Below are 17,511 nucleotides of genomic sequence, written 5' to 3' on the forward strand. Positions count from 1 at the left end.
TCTGTTTCTCCAACACCTGTTATCTGTTTCTCCAACACCTGTAATCTGTTTCTCCAACACCTGTAATCTGTTTCTCCAACACCTGTTTCTCCAACACCTGTTATCTGTTTCTCCAACACCTGTAATCCGTTTCTCCAACACCTGTAATCTGTTTCTCCAACACCTGTAATCTGTTTCTCCAACACCTGTAATCTGTTTCTTCCAACACCTGTAATCTGTTTCTCCAACAACTGTAATCTGTTTCTCCAACACCTGTAATCTGTTTCTCCAACACCTGTAATCTGTTTCTTCCAACACCTGTAATCTGTTTCTTCCAACACCTGTAATCTGTTTCTCCAACACCTGTAATCTGTTTCTTCAACACCTGTTATCTGTTTCTCCAACACCTGTTTCTCGAACACCTGTTACCCGTTTCTCCAACACCTGTAATCTGTTTCTTCAACACCTGTTATCTGTTTCTCCAACACCTGTTTCTCGAACACCTGTTACCCGTTTCTCCAACACCTGTAATCTGTTTCTCCTACACCTGCGGGGGCATGGGTGGCCCAGTTGTCTAAGGTGCCACGATTCGCTGTGCAGAGTAACATCCCTTGGGCACGCCAGAAACCTATGATTGTGGGTTCGAATCCCGGTTCGCCCCGATTATGTTTCGAGGTTTGTCAGCACCATACCCATGCTCATGGGTTTCACCGAAGTGGTAAACGTCTGGAACCTGCATCACTTCTGACTTTCCTCCCACATTAACATGTTAAGCTGACATGCCGTGATATAATGGAATACTGTTAAAAGCGGTGTTAAACTCAACTCACTTACTCACTCCAACACCTGGAATCTGTTTCTCCAACACCTATAATCTGTTTCTTCTAACACCTGGAATCTGTTTCAATATTAACATGGGCATGATGCCCTTTTCTTGTAAATAATGGGGTAAGATAACTACTATGGAAGCACAGAGACTCCTCAAAGGCAATTGCATGTTTCTTTTGTCACAAGAATTATCCTCCTACCAGATATGTTATCTATCAACATGATCAGTATGAACATAAAGAGTTGATAAGTTGATAGGCACTGTGTGGGGTTCGAGTTCTTGTGTTCATTTAACAAAGTCAAACATTGTATGGTGGATCCAAGTTCACTGGATTTATTGTTTAATGAGAATGAGGACAGTGAATCTATTAACTTCCACTTTCCATGGCATGACGTCAGGTGTAGATCGTTTCCATATTGTCAGCTGACTATGTACATGATGTTCATGACGTATGTAGACTGATTGGAGCAACGATAGCAGGTGATGTGTATGCCAATATCATGTGTATAGTTGAATTTATTTCTATAGATAGTTTAAGTGATTGCATCAAGCAGCAGGATGTTACCATAAACCCTTGTCATAAACCCTTGCTATCTCCTGCCAGACACCTGGACATGTTGGAAGGATACTTGTATTTCATGTAGGCATGGCAGCAGTGCAGTAGTGCCTGTATATCATTCGAAGTCTTAGTATATCACAATGATACCTCAATGCTGCTTCTGATGCTTTTTTGAGTTGATAGGGAGGTCAGTATTATTTTTATTATTATCCCCAGCATATGATAATCTAGTAGGGCTGGGACAATGCACCAACTGTAAGATCCAATACGTATCACCATGATTGCAATACCTTGTTCATGATCAGATATGTATCACGATACTTGCATGTGCTCCAATATGTGGTGCATAAGCCATGTTTTTCATAGGATGACCATATACCTGGCACATGAAGATTTACAGTTGGCAGTGTCATGTATGGCGCAAAGGATGAAAATGTTTTACGTTTTCACTTCTAATTTTCATAACTTATTAGTCATCTTCTGATGACTCTTGTATCACAATGATATTCAATGCTATTTCTGTCACTTTTTTTAGGTAATGGGGAGGTCAGTTTTTCTTTTATATCACAGGCCAACGGTGACAACCTAATGCTACTTCTGTTTCTGCATAGCTACCACCATTGTTGTAGCACAGTGTGCAGTGTGTCGTGTACACCTCGTCATGTACGTCACATTGCAAACACAGGCTATAACTACTGCATCACACACTGATGCCCTATTGTTCTAGGCAGAATAACAAACTAACGCACATTTCATTCTTTGTCCTCAGTCGTTCTGATACAAATGTTTCTTATTGATTTTGAGAATGTAGTGGGGAGGAACAACAGGAATCATTTTACGGATGTTGAGCCCAAATTAGATCCTGTATTTACTTATAATCAATTTTTACAGTTCATGATGAGGTTTATTGTGAAGTAGAGGTTAAACATGAGATGATACTGCCTGTATGTCAAGTCTTTCTCCCACAGTTAGCAGTGTGGTTGTTGAAATCTGGACACCAGGCAGGCTTCAATGTATTCAGCATTCAAATATTGTCACATTCAGAGTTCATTGTGTGATTAAGTACATGGCTTCTTTGTTTCTATAGAAACAAACTCTGAAATATTCTGTAGAAACAGTCAGGCATGACAGGGCAGCATAACCTAGAATCAGGGCCTCACAACCTAGAATCAGGGCCTCACAACCTACAATCAGGGCCACGCAACCTACAATCAGGGCCTCACAACCTAGAATCAGGGCCACGCAACCTACAATCAGGGTCTCACAACCTAGAATCAGGGCCTCACAACCTACAATCAGGGCCACACGACCTAGAATCAGGGCCACACGACCTAGAATCAGGGCCACATGACCTAGAATCAGGGCCACATGACCTAGAATCAGGGCAGCAAGACCTAAAATCAGGGCAGCACAACCTAGAATCAGGGCAGCACAACCTGTAAATCAGGGCCTCACAACTTAGGATCAGGGCAACACAACCTAGAATTGGGGCAGCACAACCTAGAATCGGGGCCTCACAACCTAGAATCAGGGCAGCACAACCTAGAATCAGGGCCTCATAACCTAGAATCTCGGCCTCACAACCTAGGATCAGGGCCACACAACCTATAATTGGGGCCTCACAACCTAGAATCGGAGCCACACAACCTAGAAATGGGGCAGCACAACCTAGAATCGGGGCCTCACAACCTAGAATCAGGGCAGCACAACCTAGAATTGGGGCAGCACAACCTAGAATCAGGGCCACACAACCTACAATCAGGGCTATGCAACCTACAATCAGGGCAGCACAACCTAGAATCAGGGCCTCACAACCTAGAATCAGGGCCTCACAACCTAGAATCAGGGCCACACAACCTAGAATCAGGGCAGCACAACCTAGAATCAGGGCCACACAACCTAGAATTGGGGCAGCACAACCTAAAATCAGGGCCTCATAACCTAGAATCTCGGCCTCACAACCTAGAATCAGGGCCACACAACCTAGAATCAGGGCAGTACAACCTAGATTCAGGGCAGCACAACCTAGAATCAGGGCAGTACAACCAAAATTCAGGGCAGTACAACATGGAGGGGGCATGTGTTATTGACATATTTATTTGTAAGTGAAGGATCTGATATACCACTTTATACAGGGCAGTGAAACACAATGTTGTATCCAAAATTAATAAAGACAATCTGAGTGGAGTGAAGAAAGAGTACACTTTTATTGCCATCGTTTTCTTTGTGTTTGTCAGGAATAAAGGTATAGTTTACGCAAGTTGTCTTTTTTTTCATATGAAAAGAGGTGAAATTTAGGCAAAGTTTTCTTTTCTTTTTGCTGTCAGAACTGCTTTATGCACTTGTCATCCACCAGCAAGACACATCATGTTGTGTGTTGTTTTAACCTGAATGTAGGAGTTGGGGAATCCCAGCTGTGAGGAGTGTTGTGGTTAATTGTCTGCAGTGGTGAACAGTGCTTATTTAATGTTTGATGAAAGCTTCAGCTTGAATGTTGCAATGATCCTGTACGAGGCAGTGACAGTAAATATAGTCTTCCCATGAGGACACTATGTCCATTCCCAATACATATACATTAGTTTAGGTTCTCATCAGTTGCATACTTATCTCTGATAACAGGGGTTCATATTAATAAAATGCAATTATTTGCACCAAGACTGAATCTACAATTGAGGAGCTTTTACTTTTATTTGTTTAACGCCGCACTCAGCAGTATTCCAGCTATGTGACAGCTTTCTGTAAATAAACAAGTCTGGACCAGATAATCCAGTGACTGACATCATGAGTATTGATCCATGCAATTGGGATACAGTGACATGCATCAACCAAGTCAGCGAGACTGACCCCTTGATCACGTTAGTCGCCTCTTACGACAAGTGAGCTTATGTCATGGTGCGTTGTTCAGTTGTCTGTCTGTCTTTAACTTCACCATTGGCAAATGGACAGGAGCTGAATCTTTGTATGAATGATCCAAGCTAACATGGTGGGCATATTTTTGTAATTTGAAGTTTACTCAATATACAGCTTTTCCATTGGACGTGTGGTCGGTCACATGGCTGCAAAATTGACGTTTATAAGTGTATGAAGGACACAATTTGACTTTCACAAGTTTTCACGAGATTATGTACTTGAAATAACGTAATCACTGACGGACCTCTTCCACATACCTGGGGAAACCCATCGGAATTCCCTAGCACGAAAACATACAGAAGCATCGTTTCTGATCATTTAGGCCCTGTAATCTTGAACTCAGCGTTTTAGAGTACATTGGGATAGGTCACAGAGTTTGATTGCATGTCCGTTCAAGGATATCCTTGTACAACCCATCCTAGAGAACAAAGCAAAGAAAAGCACATCCAAACTACCGTAGTGTCAACTCGATCCGTGTCTAGACTACAGTGACAGTCTACAGCAATAAATTAAAGTACCTTAGTATCTATGTGACACATCTTTACAATCACCTTTCAATAAGGCCCTCACTCTAAGAAGGTTCATACTCCAATGAACTCACACAAAGTGAAGGTCAATTCTTAATTAGTACCCATAGTCTTATGAAATTGACCTATCTGTTACTGATCATGCTGATATGGACATGGTCATAACCTACCGATACTTTTGTTCAAATGATACTTAAGTTAAAAAATTGTTTACTGTTGGTGAATGAAGCTTGGTATAGGACATGTTAATGAATGACTATATAGAGATTATTACTCAAACATGTAAGTGTAAAAATTTCTTCATTATCCATTATTTCTTAATCCTTTTGAAACCCCCCTTTCACCTTTAGCAAAAATGCACTGATCAGGAACAACCACTGTCTAACAAGAACCACAATTGTTGAGTGACGTAAACAATCTTTAGCTATGATGTGCGATGTCATTCAAACCATACATCACAATAAGATTAGAATGATGTCAACAATGGCGTCGGTATGACCTTGAAAATGCAGTGGTGTGTGTGAAGTGATAGTGATGCTTGTATTTACAAGTCTACTGTTGTATATTGTTGTGGTCCTATCGCTGTGATTCTGTTGACTGGCAGAAGGTGGTATGGCCTGGGAACCAGTGCGGGGAAGCTGTTTTTGCATGTAGCCACAACTAATTTAGCTTGGGTCACTCTGGGTGACAATATCCTTGTTGTGTGAGTGTGAAAAGGAAGTGTATGTTAGCAAACTCAGCACTTCAAGGCCAAACTTTAAACAGACTATGTAACATAATTAAAACTTAAATATAAATAAAATCTGAAAATACTCTTTCTGTTTTTCCATATATACTGCCAACTGCAAACTTAGATGTTCATCACAAAAAAATAGTGCATTAAACATGTGCGATACGTTGTAAGAACCACAGACACTATGTGAGGTTATTATTGTACAGACAGCCAGACAGTGTATGAAGCTGTTATTGTACAGACAGCCAGACAGTGTATGAAGCTATTATTGTACAGACAGCCAGACAGTGTATGAAGCTATTCTTGTACAGACAGCCAGACAGTGTATGAAGCTGTTATTGTACAGACAGCCAGACAGTGTATGAAGCTATTATTGTACAGACAGCCAGACAGTGTATGAAGCTGTTATTGTACAGACAGCCAGACAGTGTATGAAGCTATTATTGTACAGACAGCCAGACAGTGTATGAAGCTATTCTTGTACAGACAGCAAGACAGTGTATGAAGCTGTTCTTGCACAGACAGCAAGACAGTGTATGAAGCTGTTCTTGCACAGACAGCTAGACAGTGTATGAAGCTGTTCTTGTACAGACAGCAAGACAGTGTATGAAGCTGTTCTTGCACAGACAGCTAGACAGTGTATGAAGCTGTTCTTGTACAGACAGCAAGACAGTGTATGAAGCTGTTCTTGTACAGACAGCCAGACAGTGTATGAAGCTGTTCTTGTACAGACAGCCAGACAGTGTATGAAGTTATTCTTGTACAGACAGCCAGACAGTGTATGAAGTTATTCTTGTACAGACAGCCAGACAGTGTATGAAGCTGTTCTTGTACAGACAGCCAGACAGTGTATGAAGCTGTTCTTGTACAGACAGCCAGACAGTGTATGAAGCTATTATTGTACAGACAGCCAGACAGTGTATGAAGTTATTCTTGTACAGACAGCCAGACAGTGTATGAAGCTGTTCTTGTACAGACAGCCAGACAGTGTATGAAGTTATTCTTGTACAGACAGCCAGACAGTGTATGAAGCTGTTCTTGTACAGACAGCCAGACAGTGTATGAAGCTATTCTTGTACAGACAGCAAGACAGTGTATGAAGCTGTTCTTGTACAGACAGCCAGACAGTGTATGAAGCTATTCTTGTACAGACAGCCAGACAGTGTATGAAGCTGTTCTTGTACAGACAGCCAGACAGTGTATGAAGCTGTTCTTGTACAGACAGCCAGACAGTGTATGAAGTTATTCTTGTACAGACAGCCAGACAGTGTATGAAGCTGTTCTTGTACAGACAGCCAGACAGTGTATAAAGCTATTCTTGTACAGACAGCAAGACAGTGTATGAAGCTATTCTTGTACAGACAGCAAGACAGTGTATGAAGTTATTCTTGTACAGACAGCCAGACAGTGTATGAAGCTGTTCTTGTACAGACAGCAAGACAGTGTATGAAGTTATTCTTGTACAGACAGCCAGACAGTGTATGAAGCTATTCTTGTACAGACAGCAAGACAGTGTATGAAGCTATTCTTGTACAGACAGCAAGACAGTGTATGAAGTTATTCTTGTACAGACAGCCAGACAGTGTATGAAGCTGTTCTTGTACAGACAGCCAGACAGTGTATGAAGCTGTTCTTGTACAGACAGCCAGACAGTGTATGAAGCTATTATTGTACAGACAGCCAGACAGTGTATGAAGCTGTTCTTGTACAGACAGCCAGACAGTGTATGAAGCTATTATTGTACAGACAGCCAGACAGTGTATGAAGCTATTATTGTACAGACAGCCAGACAGTGTATGAAGCTATTATTGTACAGACAGCCAGACAGTGTATGAAGCTATTCTTGTACAGACAGCCAGACAGTGTATGAAGCTGTTCTTGTACAGACAGCCAGACAGTGTATGAAGCTGTTATTGTACAGACAGCCAGACAGTGTATGAAGCTGTTATTGTACAGACAGCCAGACAGTGTATGAAGCTATTCTTGTACAGACAGCAAGACAGTGTATGAAGTTATTCTTGTACAGACAGCCAGACAGTGTATGAAGCTGTTCTTGTACAGACAGCCAGACAGTGTATGAAGCTATTCTTGTACAGACAGCAAGACAGTGTATGAAGTTATTCTTGTACAGACAGCAAGACAGTGTATGAAGCTGTTCTTGTACAGACAGCAAGACAGTGTATGAAGCTATTCTTGTACAGACAGCCAGACAGTGTATGAAGCTATTATTGTACAGACAGCAAGACAGTGTATGAAGCTATTCTTGTACAGACAGCCAGACAGTGTATGAAGCTGTTCTTGTACAGACAGCCAGACAGTGTATGAAGCTATTATTGTACAGACAGCCAGACAGTGTATGAAGCTATTCTTGTACAGACAGCCAGACAGTGTATGAAGCTGTTCTTGTACAGACAGCCAGACAGTGTATGAAGCTGTTATTGTACAGACAGCCAGACAGTGTATGAAGCTGTTATTGTACAGACAGCCAGACAGTGTATGAAGCTATTCTTGTACAGACAGCAAGACAGTGTATGAAGTTATTCTTGTACAGACAGCCAGACAGTGTATGAAGCTGTTCTTGTACAGACAGCCAGACAGTGTATGAAGCTATTCTTGTACAGACAGCAAGACAGTGTATGAAGTTATTCTTGTACAGACAGCAAGACAGTGTATGAAGCTGTTCTTGTACAGACAGCAAGACAGTGTATGAAGCTATTCTTGTACAGACAGCCAGACAGTGTATGAAGCTATTATTGTACAGACAGCAAGACAGTGTATGAAGCTATTCTTGTACAGACAGCCAGACAGTGTATGAAGCTGTTCTTGTACAGACAGCCAGACAGTGTATGAAGCTATTCTTGTACAGACAGCAAGACAGTGTATGAAGCTATTCTTGTACAGACAGCCAGACAGTGTATGAAGTTATTCTTGTACAGACAGCCAGACAGTGTATGAAGCTATTCTTGTACAGACAGCCAGACAGTGTATGAAGCTATTATTGTACAGACAGCCAGACAGTGTATGAAGCTGTTCTTGTACAGACAGCCAGACAGTGTATGAAGCTGTTCTTGTACAGACAGCCAGACAGTGTATGAAGCTGTTCTTGTACAGACAGCCAGACAGTGTATGAAGTTATTCTTGTACAGACAGCCAGACAGTGTATGAAGTTATTCTTGTACAGACAGCAAGACAGTGTATGAAGCTATTCTTGTACAGACAGCCAGACAGTGTATGAAGTTATTCTTGTACAGACAGCAAGACAGTGTATGAAGTTATTCTTGTACAGACAGCAAGACAGTGTATGAAGCTATTCTTGTACAGACAGCCAGACAGTGTATAAAGCTGTTCTTGTCATCAAATTAACCACTGTTTTTTTGGTCCTTTCAGTTTGGTGATAGTTCCTTTTGCCAAATTCCTGGGAGTCAAGGATCGGAAAAGATATGTCAAACCCAACCCAGTCCTGGAGAAGGCATACAGTAGCCACAAGGGAAAGGCTTCACCGGGAGACCTTCAGGTGAGCTCCGGACACTACTACGTGGGGGTGGACCTACAACTCTCTCTGTACTGCATTTACAACCTGTTGTATCAATCAACACAAGATATACCGTAGTTGGAATTGTACAATGAACTCTGCTTTCAGCAGAGATTTCTTATGATTATAGAAAGATTTTATAATTCTTTTATTATTATTATCATCATTACAGTAAACTACGATTATAACGAACACGCTTATAACGAACTGACCGATATAACAAACTTACTTGTTAGCCCCGGCCATGTGTTGCATATATGCTGTATATATGCTTATAACGAACTACGGATATTACGAACTAAAATGGATGGTCCCTATGAGTTCGTTACAACCGTAGTTTACTGTATTATTATTGTTGTTGTTGTTGTTATTTTTATCATTATTTTTATTATTGATTTCAAGTTCTTTCTAGTACACATACTAGAGGGGGAGTTTATGGCTGTGTCAGTCACTGATGTTCCTGTATCAGTTGATGTACGCTACAACTACACATACTAGAGGGGGGAGTTTATGGCTGTGTCAGTCACTGATGTTCCTGTATCAGTTGATGTAGTCTACAACTACACATACTAGAGGTGGGGAGTTTATGGCTGTGTCAGTCACTGATGTTCCTGTATCAGTTGATGTAGTCTACAACTACACATACTAGAGGGGGGAGTTTATGGCTGTGTCAGTCACTGATGTTCCTGTATCAGTTGATGTAGGCTACAACTACACAATCTAGAGGGGGGAGTTTATGGCTGTGTCAGTCACTGATGTTCCTGTATCAGTTGATGTAGGCTACAACTACACATACTAGAGGGGGGAGTTTATGGCTGTGTCAGTCACTGATGTTCCTGTATCAGTTGATGTAGGCTACAACTACACAATCTAGAGGGGGGGAGTTTATGGCTGTGTCAGTCACTGATGTTCCTGTATCAGTTGATGTAGGCTACAACTACACATACTAGAGGGGGGAGTTTATGGCTGTGTCAGTCACTGATGTTCCTGTATCAGTTGATGTAGGCTACAACTACACAATCTAGAGGGGGGGAGTTTATGGCTGTGTCAGTCACTGATGTTCCTGTATCAGTTGATGTAGGCTACAACTACACATACTAGAGGGGGGAGTTTATGGCTGTGTCAGTCACTGATGTTCCTGTATCAGTTGATGTAGGCTACAACTACACAATCTAGAGGGGGGGAGTTTATGGCTGTGTCAGTCACTGATGTTCCTGTATCAGTTGATGTAGGCTACAACTACACATACTAGAGGGGGAGTTTATGGCTGTGTCAGTCACTGATGTTCCTGTATCAGTTGATGTAGGCTACAACTACACATACTAGAGGGGGGAGTTTATGGCTGTGTCAGTCACTGATGTTCCTGTATCAGTTGATGTAGGCTACAACTACACAATCTAGAGGGGGGGAGTTTATGGCTGTGTCAGTCACTGATGTTCCTGTATCAGTTGATGTAGGCTACAACTACACATACTAGAGGGGGAGTTTATGGCTGTGTCAGTCACTGATGTTCCTGTATCAGTTGATGTAGGCTACAACTACACAATCTAGAGGGGGGAGTTTATGGCTGTGTCAGTCACTGATGGTCCTGTATCAGTTGATGTAGGCTACAACTACACATACTAGAGGGGGGAGTTTATGGCTGTGTCAGGTCACTGATGTTCCTGTATCAGTTGATGTAGGCTACAACTACACAATCTAGAGGGGGGAGTTTATGGCTGTGTCAGTCACTGATGTTCCTGTATCAGTTGATGTAGGCTACAACTACACAATCTAGAGGGGGGGAGTTTATGGCTGTGTCAGTCACTGATGGTCCTGTATCAGTTGATGTAGGCTACAACTACACATACTAGAGGGGGAGTTTATGGCTGTGTCAGTCACTGATGTTCCTGTATCAGTTGATGTACGCTACAAGTGACAGTGTTTATGAACGATGTGTTGCTATGGCAGTACTGACAGCAGTTTTGTCGCCTCCACCTCCAGGACATATGTAGTCAGGCACTAATCATGGTAATGAGAGGCATAGCAATTAGCTTCACTTCCTGCATGTCTAGCCCAGATTCCCACTGGGTTAAACACAGGGCAACGGGACATGTGTACATGTATGTAGGCCTTGGTGTATTGTATGCTGTATACAGTGAGGCCTAGGTCAAGTATATGCTGGGGTTTTACCTTGACTTTAAAATGTGGGGGTCCAGGGGACACCCAGTAATAAATTTCAAGAATCCATACAGGACATATGAGGGTCCTAGAAAGTAATGAAATGGTGCAGTGTCCTGCACTGTAAGATTCAGTTATGACTTTAGTTAGGGGACCATTACTTTTCTTGTTAAGAAAGTATGGTCACTTAAGCATAGTTTAACCTTAATTTACTTTGACAGGCATAGCCATGGATGTTTACTAAACCATTCACCGTGACGTTTTTTATGACAGGTGCAGAGCCAGTCCAAATGTCTTCCCTCGTAGTCGTAGACGTAGTTGTGTCTGTCTTGACAGATGACACACTCCTGATTACACTAACTGCTTGTGTTAGGGTACTATCATATCCCCCGCTTTTAAACTTTACAAGAACCCTCAGCTTCCTTCTGCTATTCATAGCTGAGAGGATAATTTGTTCGGCAGCTCAGTTACTGAAAACAGCCTTGGTGTGTGCGTCAAGATTACCCCTCTAGGTATAATGGCTGTCACAAGACTTGCTGCATGCTCCACACCATGTGAAGCCTGAGTCAGCTCACACACCTTGTAACACTGTAACAATGTTCTTATATGAGGGAGACTGGAATATCATTGAATATCTAACAGCTTGTAAAACGAAGATTCTATTATACAGAAGTTGATTCATATATACTGAACGAAAAAAGTTAGAGATCAGGAATATTTGGGGGGATAGTTTGTAAGGAAGACAAGTAATGACAAACTGAACAGAACACTGTCATGCAATGAACATATCATTCTGGATAATTAAACATCTGTACTGAATCACCAACTGTCAAACATTTGATACACATCAAATTTGAATTGATAGACCATGACCAATGTTAAAACATTTGACACATGCCCTGTTCCAAGATAAATCTTATGTGCCGCCTGTGTACTGTGTCCTGGTCATGATTTGACATAAGAGCTGAGTGGTAGGTCACATCCACTGCCTTGCTGCGAACATGAGCTGTTATCAAAGCGCTGGACGTGGATAGCGTGGATAGTTGCACAGGAGCATTTGGTGATACTGGCCACCTAGCCACACATGCTTGAACTACATGGCGTGACCCTGTCCCTGATAACACTGGGACCTGATAACACAGAAGTAGGATGCCTGGTGATGGGCTGCTGCTGCAGGCTAACCCCGTGTGGCCCATGTGCCCCCACCCTGCTTTCTGACACCGCTGGTTGGAGGTTCAGGAGGAGGTCAACACACTTGGCACATGGAATAGTCGTAAATACACATCAAGTGAAGTAGTCCACACAGACACCTCATGTGACAGTAAAACTCAATGAACAAACAGAGAGATGGAAACTTTGTGATTCCTGTACATGCATATTGGTACCTGAAAATGATTCCCTTTGTACCTTGTTCGTCAAGACATTCCTCGAGATACATTTACATATTGCACAATATTACTTCATATTTCGTATAAAATAATAACATTAGCAGAGATTATTCTCTGGTTTTGAGGTGCTCACCCTGGGTGTTATAACATGATAACATGATATAACATGGCCAGTATACTGTTGAAGCTTGTTTTCACACTTAGCCTGGGTGAGTATGTAGGACGGAAGACCCTGTGTAGATGACTGTGGCTTTATCCTGGCAACCTGGCAGGGAATGGGAGGACACTGGGCACATTATCTACTGAATAGTAGTAGGTGAATAATTGGGCTCTGAAAGCAAATATTAATGGATTGATATCAGCTTTTCCTCATGAAAATATATAACATAATGCATCTGAAATGAGGAAGTGGTCCCCAGGGCACTTTCCTCTGAAAAAAGATAGTGCTCTCAATTATATCCCCTTCCCCCAAAGGGAGGGGAGCCCTATTGTGTGTTTTTTTATCTCTCTCCTAAGTCCTCCTCCCCCCCTCCCCCCCCCCCTTACCAAGGGGGGGGGGGGGGGGGCATGTGTTTTAATGAGTAAAAACACATTCTACTTCATTTTGTTTAATTTGTGTCATGTGAAGAATATATATATGCATGATTAAGACATAGCCATTGCAACTGTGGTGTCAGTTAATGTTCGTGTGTGCATCACTGTTCCAGATTTTATCAAAGAAGACAGAATTAAGCATACGAGAGGTAGAAAGATGGTTCTTCAAGAGAAGGTTAAAGGACAACCATACGTCCATGAAGAAGTTCAGAGAATGCAGGTATGAGCAACTACCAGCTTACAAAGCAAGCTGCATCTTGTCTGTCTCCAGTGTTGTAAATCTATACCATGTTGATGAACTAATAACATTGATTCACAAAGGTAAGATCATGTGTAATTTTGAGTTGCGAGCAGCTTATTACAGATGTTAGCCACAATCATTTCTATTGGAAAATGTAGAAACGTATGTTTTTCTCGAACACGTGCAAGAACATCAGCAAAGACAAGCTATTGTTGAAACAACATTGCAAAATATAATCTGTGATATCATCTTTGATTATTTGCTGCAATGGACTGCTATGATGTCACGAGGGCAGTGTCACAAGCAATAAAAACAGTGGAAGACAAGGCATGAAACATGGCCAATCAGTTTGAAACAACAATATTTCTGAGTGACTTTCTGAACTATGCTTTGTGTATCTCATTTGAGGAAACTGTCAAGTTTGCAGATGGCTATGGTTCTTTGGGTGAGGGTGGCAAGTATGGCTTGTTTCCCTGTGGGTGGATGTTGGTCATAGTGACTGTACAGGTTCATGTTGGATGGGCTTGAGGTAAACGGCAGTGTGGACATTGTCATGTATTTTGTCAAGGTGAACATTGAGGAATGGTAATATGTGGTTGTTTTCTGTCTCCATGTTGAACTTGATTCTTTTGTGTAGATTGTTGAGGTGATCCAGTTGGGTTTCAGGGTCCTGGCCTTTGTCAAGGATGATGAATGTGTCATCTAGTTTTCTGTACCAGCATAAAGGTTTAAGGGCAGCTGCTTCAAAGTTGGTCATAACAATTTCTGTGATGAGGTGGGATAAGGGAAACACATTGGGAGGCATGAATCTACTGATGGATCTCGCCACTGCACGTGATGAAGCAAGTGTTCAAGCAGGAGGCTGTTGACTGTATGATGCTGTTGATGGAGAGAGTGTGTGGTCAATGTGGGTCTGTAAACTTGCTCTGTGGGACTTCTTGCAATGGTATGTTTGTGAAGAGGTCTACTTCATCCTAGCTGTCCATGCAGTAAGATTGGCTTCTTATTTTAAGTTTAGATTGTTACCAATAGTGCTGGAATCAGTGATGTAGAACTTCACTCAGCGGTAGAAACTAACAGTTTTAGTCCACTAGTCCTTGTAATGATAACATATAGCAAACCCCTTAAAAATGGCAAATTTCTACTAGTCCTTATGATACCTTAACTATTGGGCAGTTTGGCAAGGACTACAGGACTAGTGCCAATTTCTAACGCTGTCACTTCTTTCCCTACTGGTGCTAGTAGTTTTTTGCAAGGTGGTGGGCCCCTATTTGTCGAAGAAGCATTTTGATTTTGACCAGCTCTGTCAAGGACTTAATTTTTTAAGTCAGTTTGACATTTGTAAGAAACATTTGTCTTGCACTGTGCGGTGTGTTTTATCCATGTGTTAGCTAGGCCATTAACTCCTAAGGCCATCCCTATGAAAGACCATCCCTGTTAGAGAACCCCTGCATTAGACCATCCCTATGAAAGACCATCCCTGTTGGAGAACCCCTGCATTAGACCATCCCTGTTAGAGAACCCCTGCATTAGACCATCCCTATGAAAGACCATCCCTGTTAAAGAACCCCTGCATTAGACCATCCCTATGTGAGACCATCCCTGTTAGAGAACCCCTGCATTAGACCATCCCTATGTGAGACCATCCCTGTTAGAGAACCCCTGCATTAGACCATCCCTATGAAAGACCATCCCTGTTAGAGAACCCCTGCATTAGACCATCCCTATGTGAGACCATCCCTGTTAGAGAACCCCTGCATTAGACCATCCCTATGTGAGACCATCCCTGTTAGAGAACCCCTGCATTAGACCATCCCCATGAAAGACCATCCCTGTTTGAGCTCCCCTGCATTAGACCATCCCTATGTAGGATCATCCCTGTTAGAGAACCCCTGCATTAGACCATCCCTTTATAAGACCATCACTTCATGGGGTGGTCGGGTAGCCTAGTGGTTAAAGCGTTCACTCGTCATGCCAAAGCTCCAGGTTCGATTCCCGACATGGGTACAATGTGTGAAGCCTATTTCTGTTGTCCCCCCCGTGATATTGCTGGAATAGTGCTAAAAGCGGTGTAAAACCATACTCACTCTGGTGTCCCCCCGCTGTGAAATTGCTGGAATATTGCTAAAAGCGGCGTAAAACCATACTCACTCACTCACCATAACTTCATGGCCTGCATAATAGGGTCCTTATGTAAGACCATCCATGTGTCAGACAATGCCTGTTAAACCATCCCTTTGTAAGACCCTGTGACAGCAAGTCTCCAGCCGTATGGTGAAACCAACAGTGTTGTTCTACAGCAGGTTGATTGTGTCTCACACTACCTTGGAGCACCTGCTGATGCAGTAGGATGAAAGGGCTTGTGCTGCTTCTTCCTAACCATACTCAGTACACCATGTGATGCCCATGCAAACATACGCACAAGTCAAAGTGTGTGCGCCTATAAGGGAACTCACAATCACAAATGCAATTGAGCAAATGCTTAAAAATGCCTCTGAGACAGTATCTAAATGAACAGACAAAATGCGAATTGTGGGTATGATAGAGGGATGCGTGTGTGTGTGCGTGCCTGAGAGAGAAGTGAGAGAGATGAGAGAGAAAGAGAAGAGAGAGATGAGAGGGAGAGAGAGAGGGAGAGAGAGAGAGAGAGAGAGAATCGACATCCCAAGTTGCCCAAATGTGTGGCAATGTACCATCACTGAGACCTTGGCGTGGCAGGCCTAAAAAACATGACACCTAGACAAGACCATCTCATTACATTGATTGCACTATGCAACAGATTCGAATCTGCTCCTGTTATCAAAAGAGAATTCCGTACAATAAAAGGAAGGGGAATTTCAACATCTAACAATACAAACTGGCTGTATGCAGCCCACCTTTTGCAAAGCCTTCTTAAGACTGGGGCATGCTAGGCAATACCAGGGACGGGCTGTGCCCCAATGGCGTTACACATGTTTACAGAAGACGAATTAAGGTTTTTCGCAGATGGTAGAAAACGTTGTTGGCGATGTAGTGGTGAGGGGTATGCCAGAGCATTAATTCTTGACCATATGCATATGGGCACGATACTGTCATGTGCTGGGTGGCGTCAGACATGACAGCTGAACTGATTTGGTTGTTGTAAAGGGACATTTGACTGCCCAGCAATATGTTGACAAAGATTTGTCCTGTTGTTGTTCCATTCGCTAGAATTATCAGCAGACATTTTGAACTTACAGGACCATATCGTGGCCATGTTGTCACCCATTATCACTGATGATACAATGGATGATGTCATCTGTTTCAATGACAAATGTACTCCCTGTTTGGCAGAATGAAGAGAAAAATCACCTAATGTACAGTTGTTCTTGTACATACTGACATGACATAATGTGTTATGAATGTAATATTAATGTTGCCATTACAAATCTCACATTTTTGGGACGAAGAAAAAGAAATGATACTACAGTTTTCATAAGCATTGAAAAGTCTGTGAATACCATTGGGCAATGTTCTTCAGTCAGTTAGTCGTGGCACCCACTCCTATCATTTGACAATATTGGCATCACAGACAGCAGCCATTTCATAATTACCACTCTTAACCTTTGAGTATCCCCTGATCTGTTGTAACTATGGTTTCCAGTGCCTTGTTATTGATGTGCTGATGGTTGCTGCAACCCACATGAAAAAAGGGGCTAATATCTGCTTAGATATGCATATTAATAACTAAATATTGGCTTTCCTTGGGGTGTTCGTGCACGCCTAGATTTATGTCATGCATACGTAGACAATAAGACACATGTTTAATGTTAAAGTATCTCAATTTGTCGTAAGTGAAACCATGGAATTTAGGTAGAGTTTTTTGTCTTCTGAAATTGTCCGTGTGTGCCCGTGTTTGAATGCACTGATTCCATGCTACTTGTTGTCTAGCTGACCTATACATCTGTGCTGACTCAACAGAATCATTCAGTATGTGTGTTATAACTGACACATGTGTCTAAACTACCATTTAACTTGACATGCCCATTGTGTTCTCATTCAGACATATTTGAAAATATGGAAGTGTTCCAAGTGTTGTGA

At 42.1% G+C, this 17,511-nt stretch overlaps 1 protein-coding gene across 1 annotated transcript in view; it reads left to right on the forward strand.

The window, feature by feature from the left end:
* LOC124121261 (ceramide synthase 5-like) overlaps window positions 1-17,511 on the forward strand; it is a 49,755-nt gene that overhangs the window by 17,685 nt on the left and 14,559 nt on the right. Inside the window, exons 2-3 of the mRNA XM_046484221.2 lie at window positions 8,925-9,051; window positions 13,325-13,431. Of these exons, the coding sequence (XP_046340177.2) occupies window positions 8,925-9,051; window positions 13,325-13,431 (234 nt within the window). The remainder of the gene's footprint in view (window positions 1-8,924; window positions 9,052-13,324; window positions 13,432-17,511) is intronic.

Source organism: Haliotis rufescens, unplaced genomic scaffold (assembly GCF_023055435.1).
Source record: "Haliotis rufescens isolate VD_foot unplaced genomic scaffold, xgHalRufe1.0.p SCAF_10, whole genome shotgun sequence".
In the NCBI taxonomy this organism is placed as follows: domain Eukaryota; kingdom Metazoa; phylum Mollusca; class Gastropoda; order Lepetellida; family Haliotidae; genus Haliotis; species Haliotis rufescens.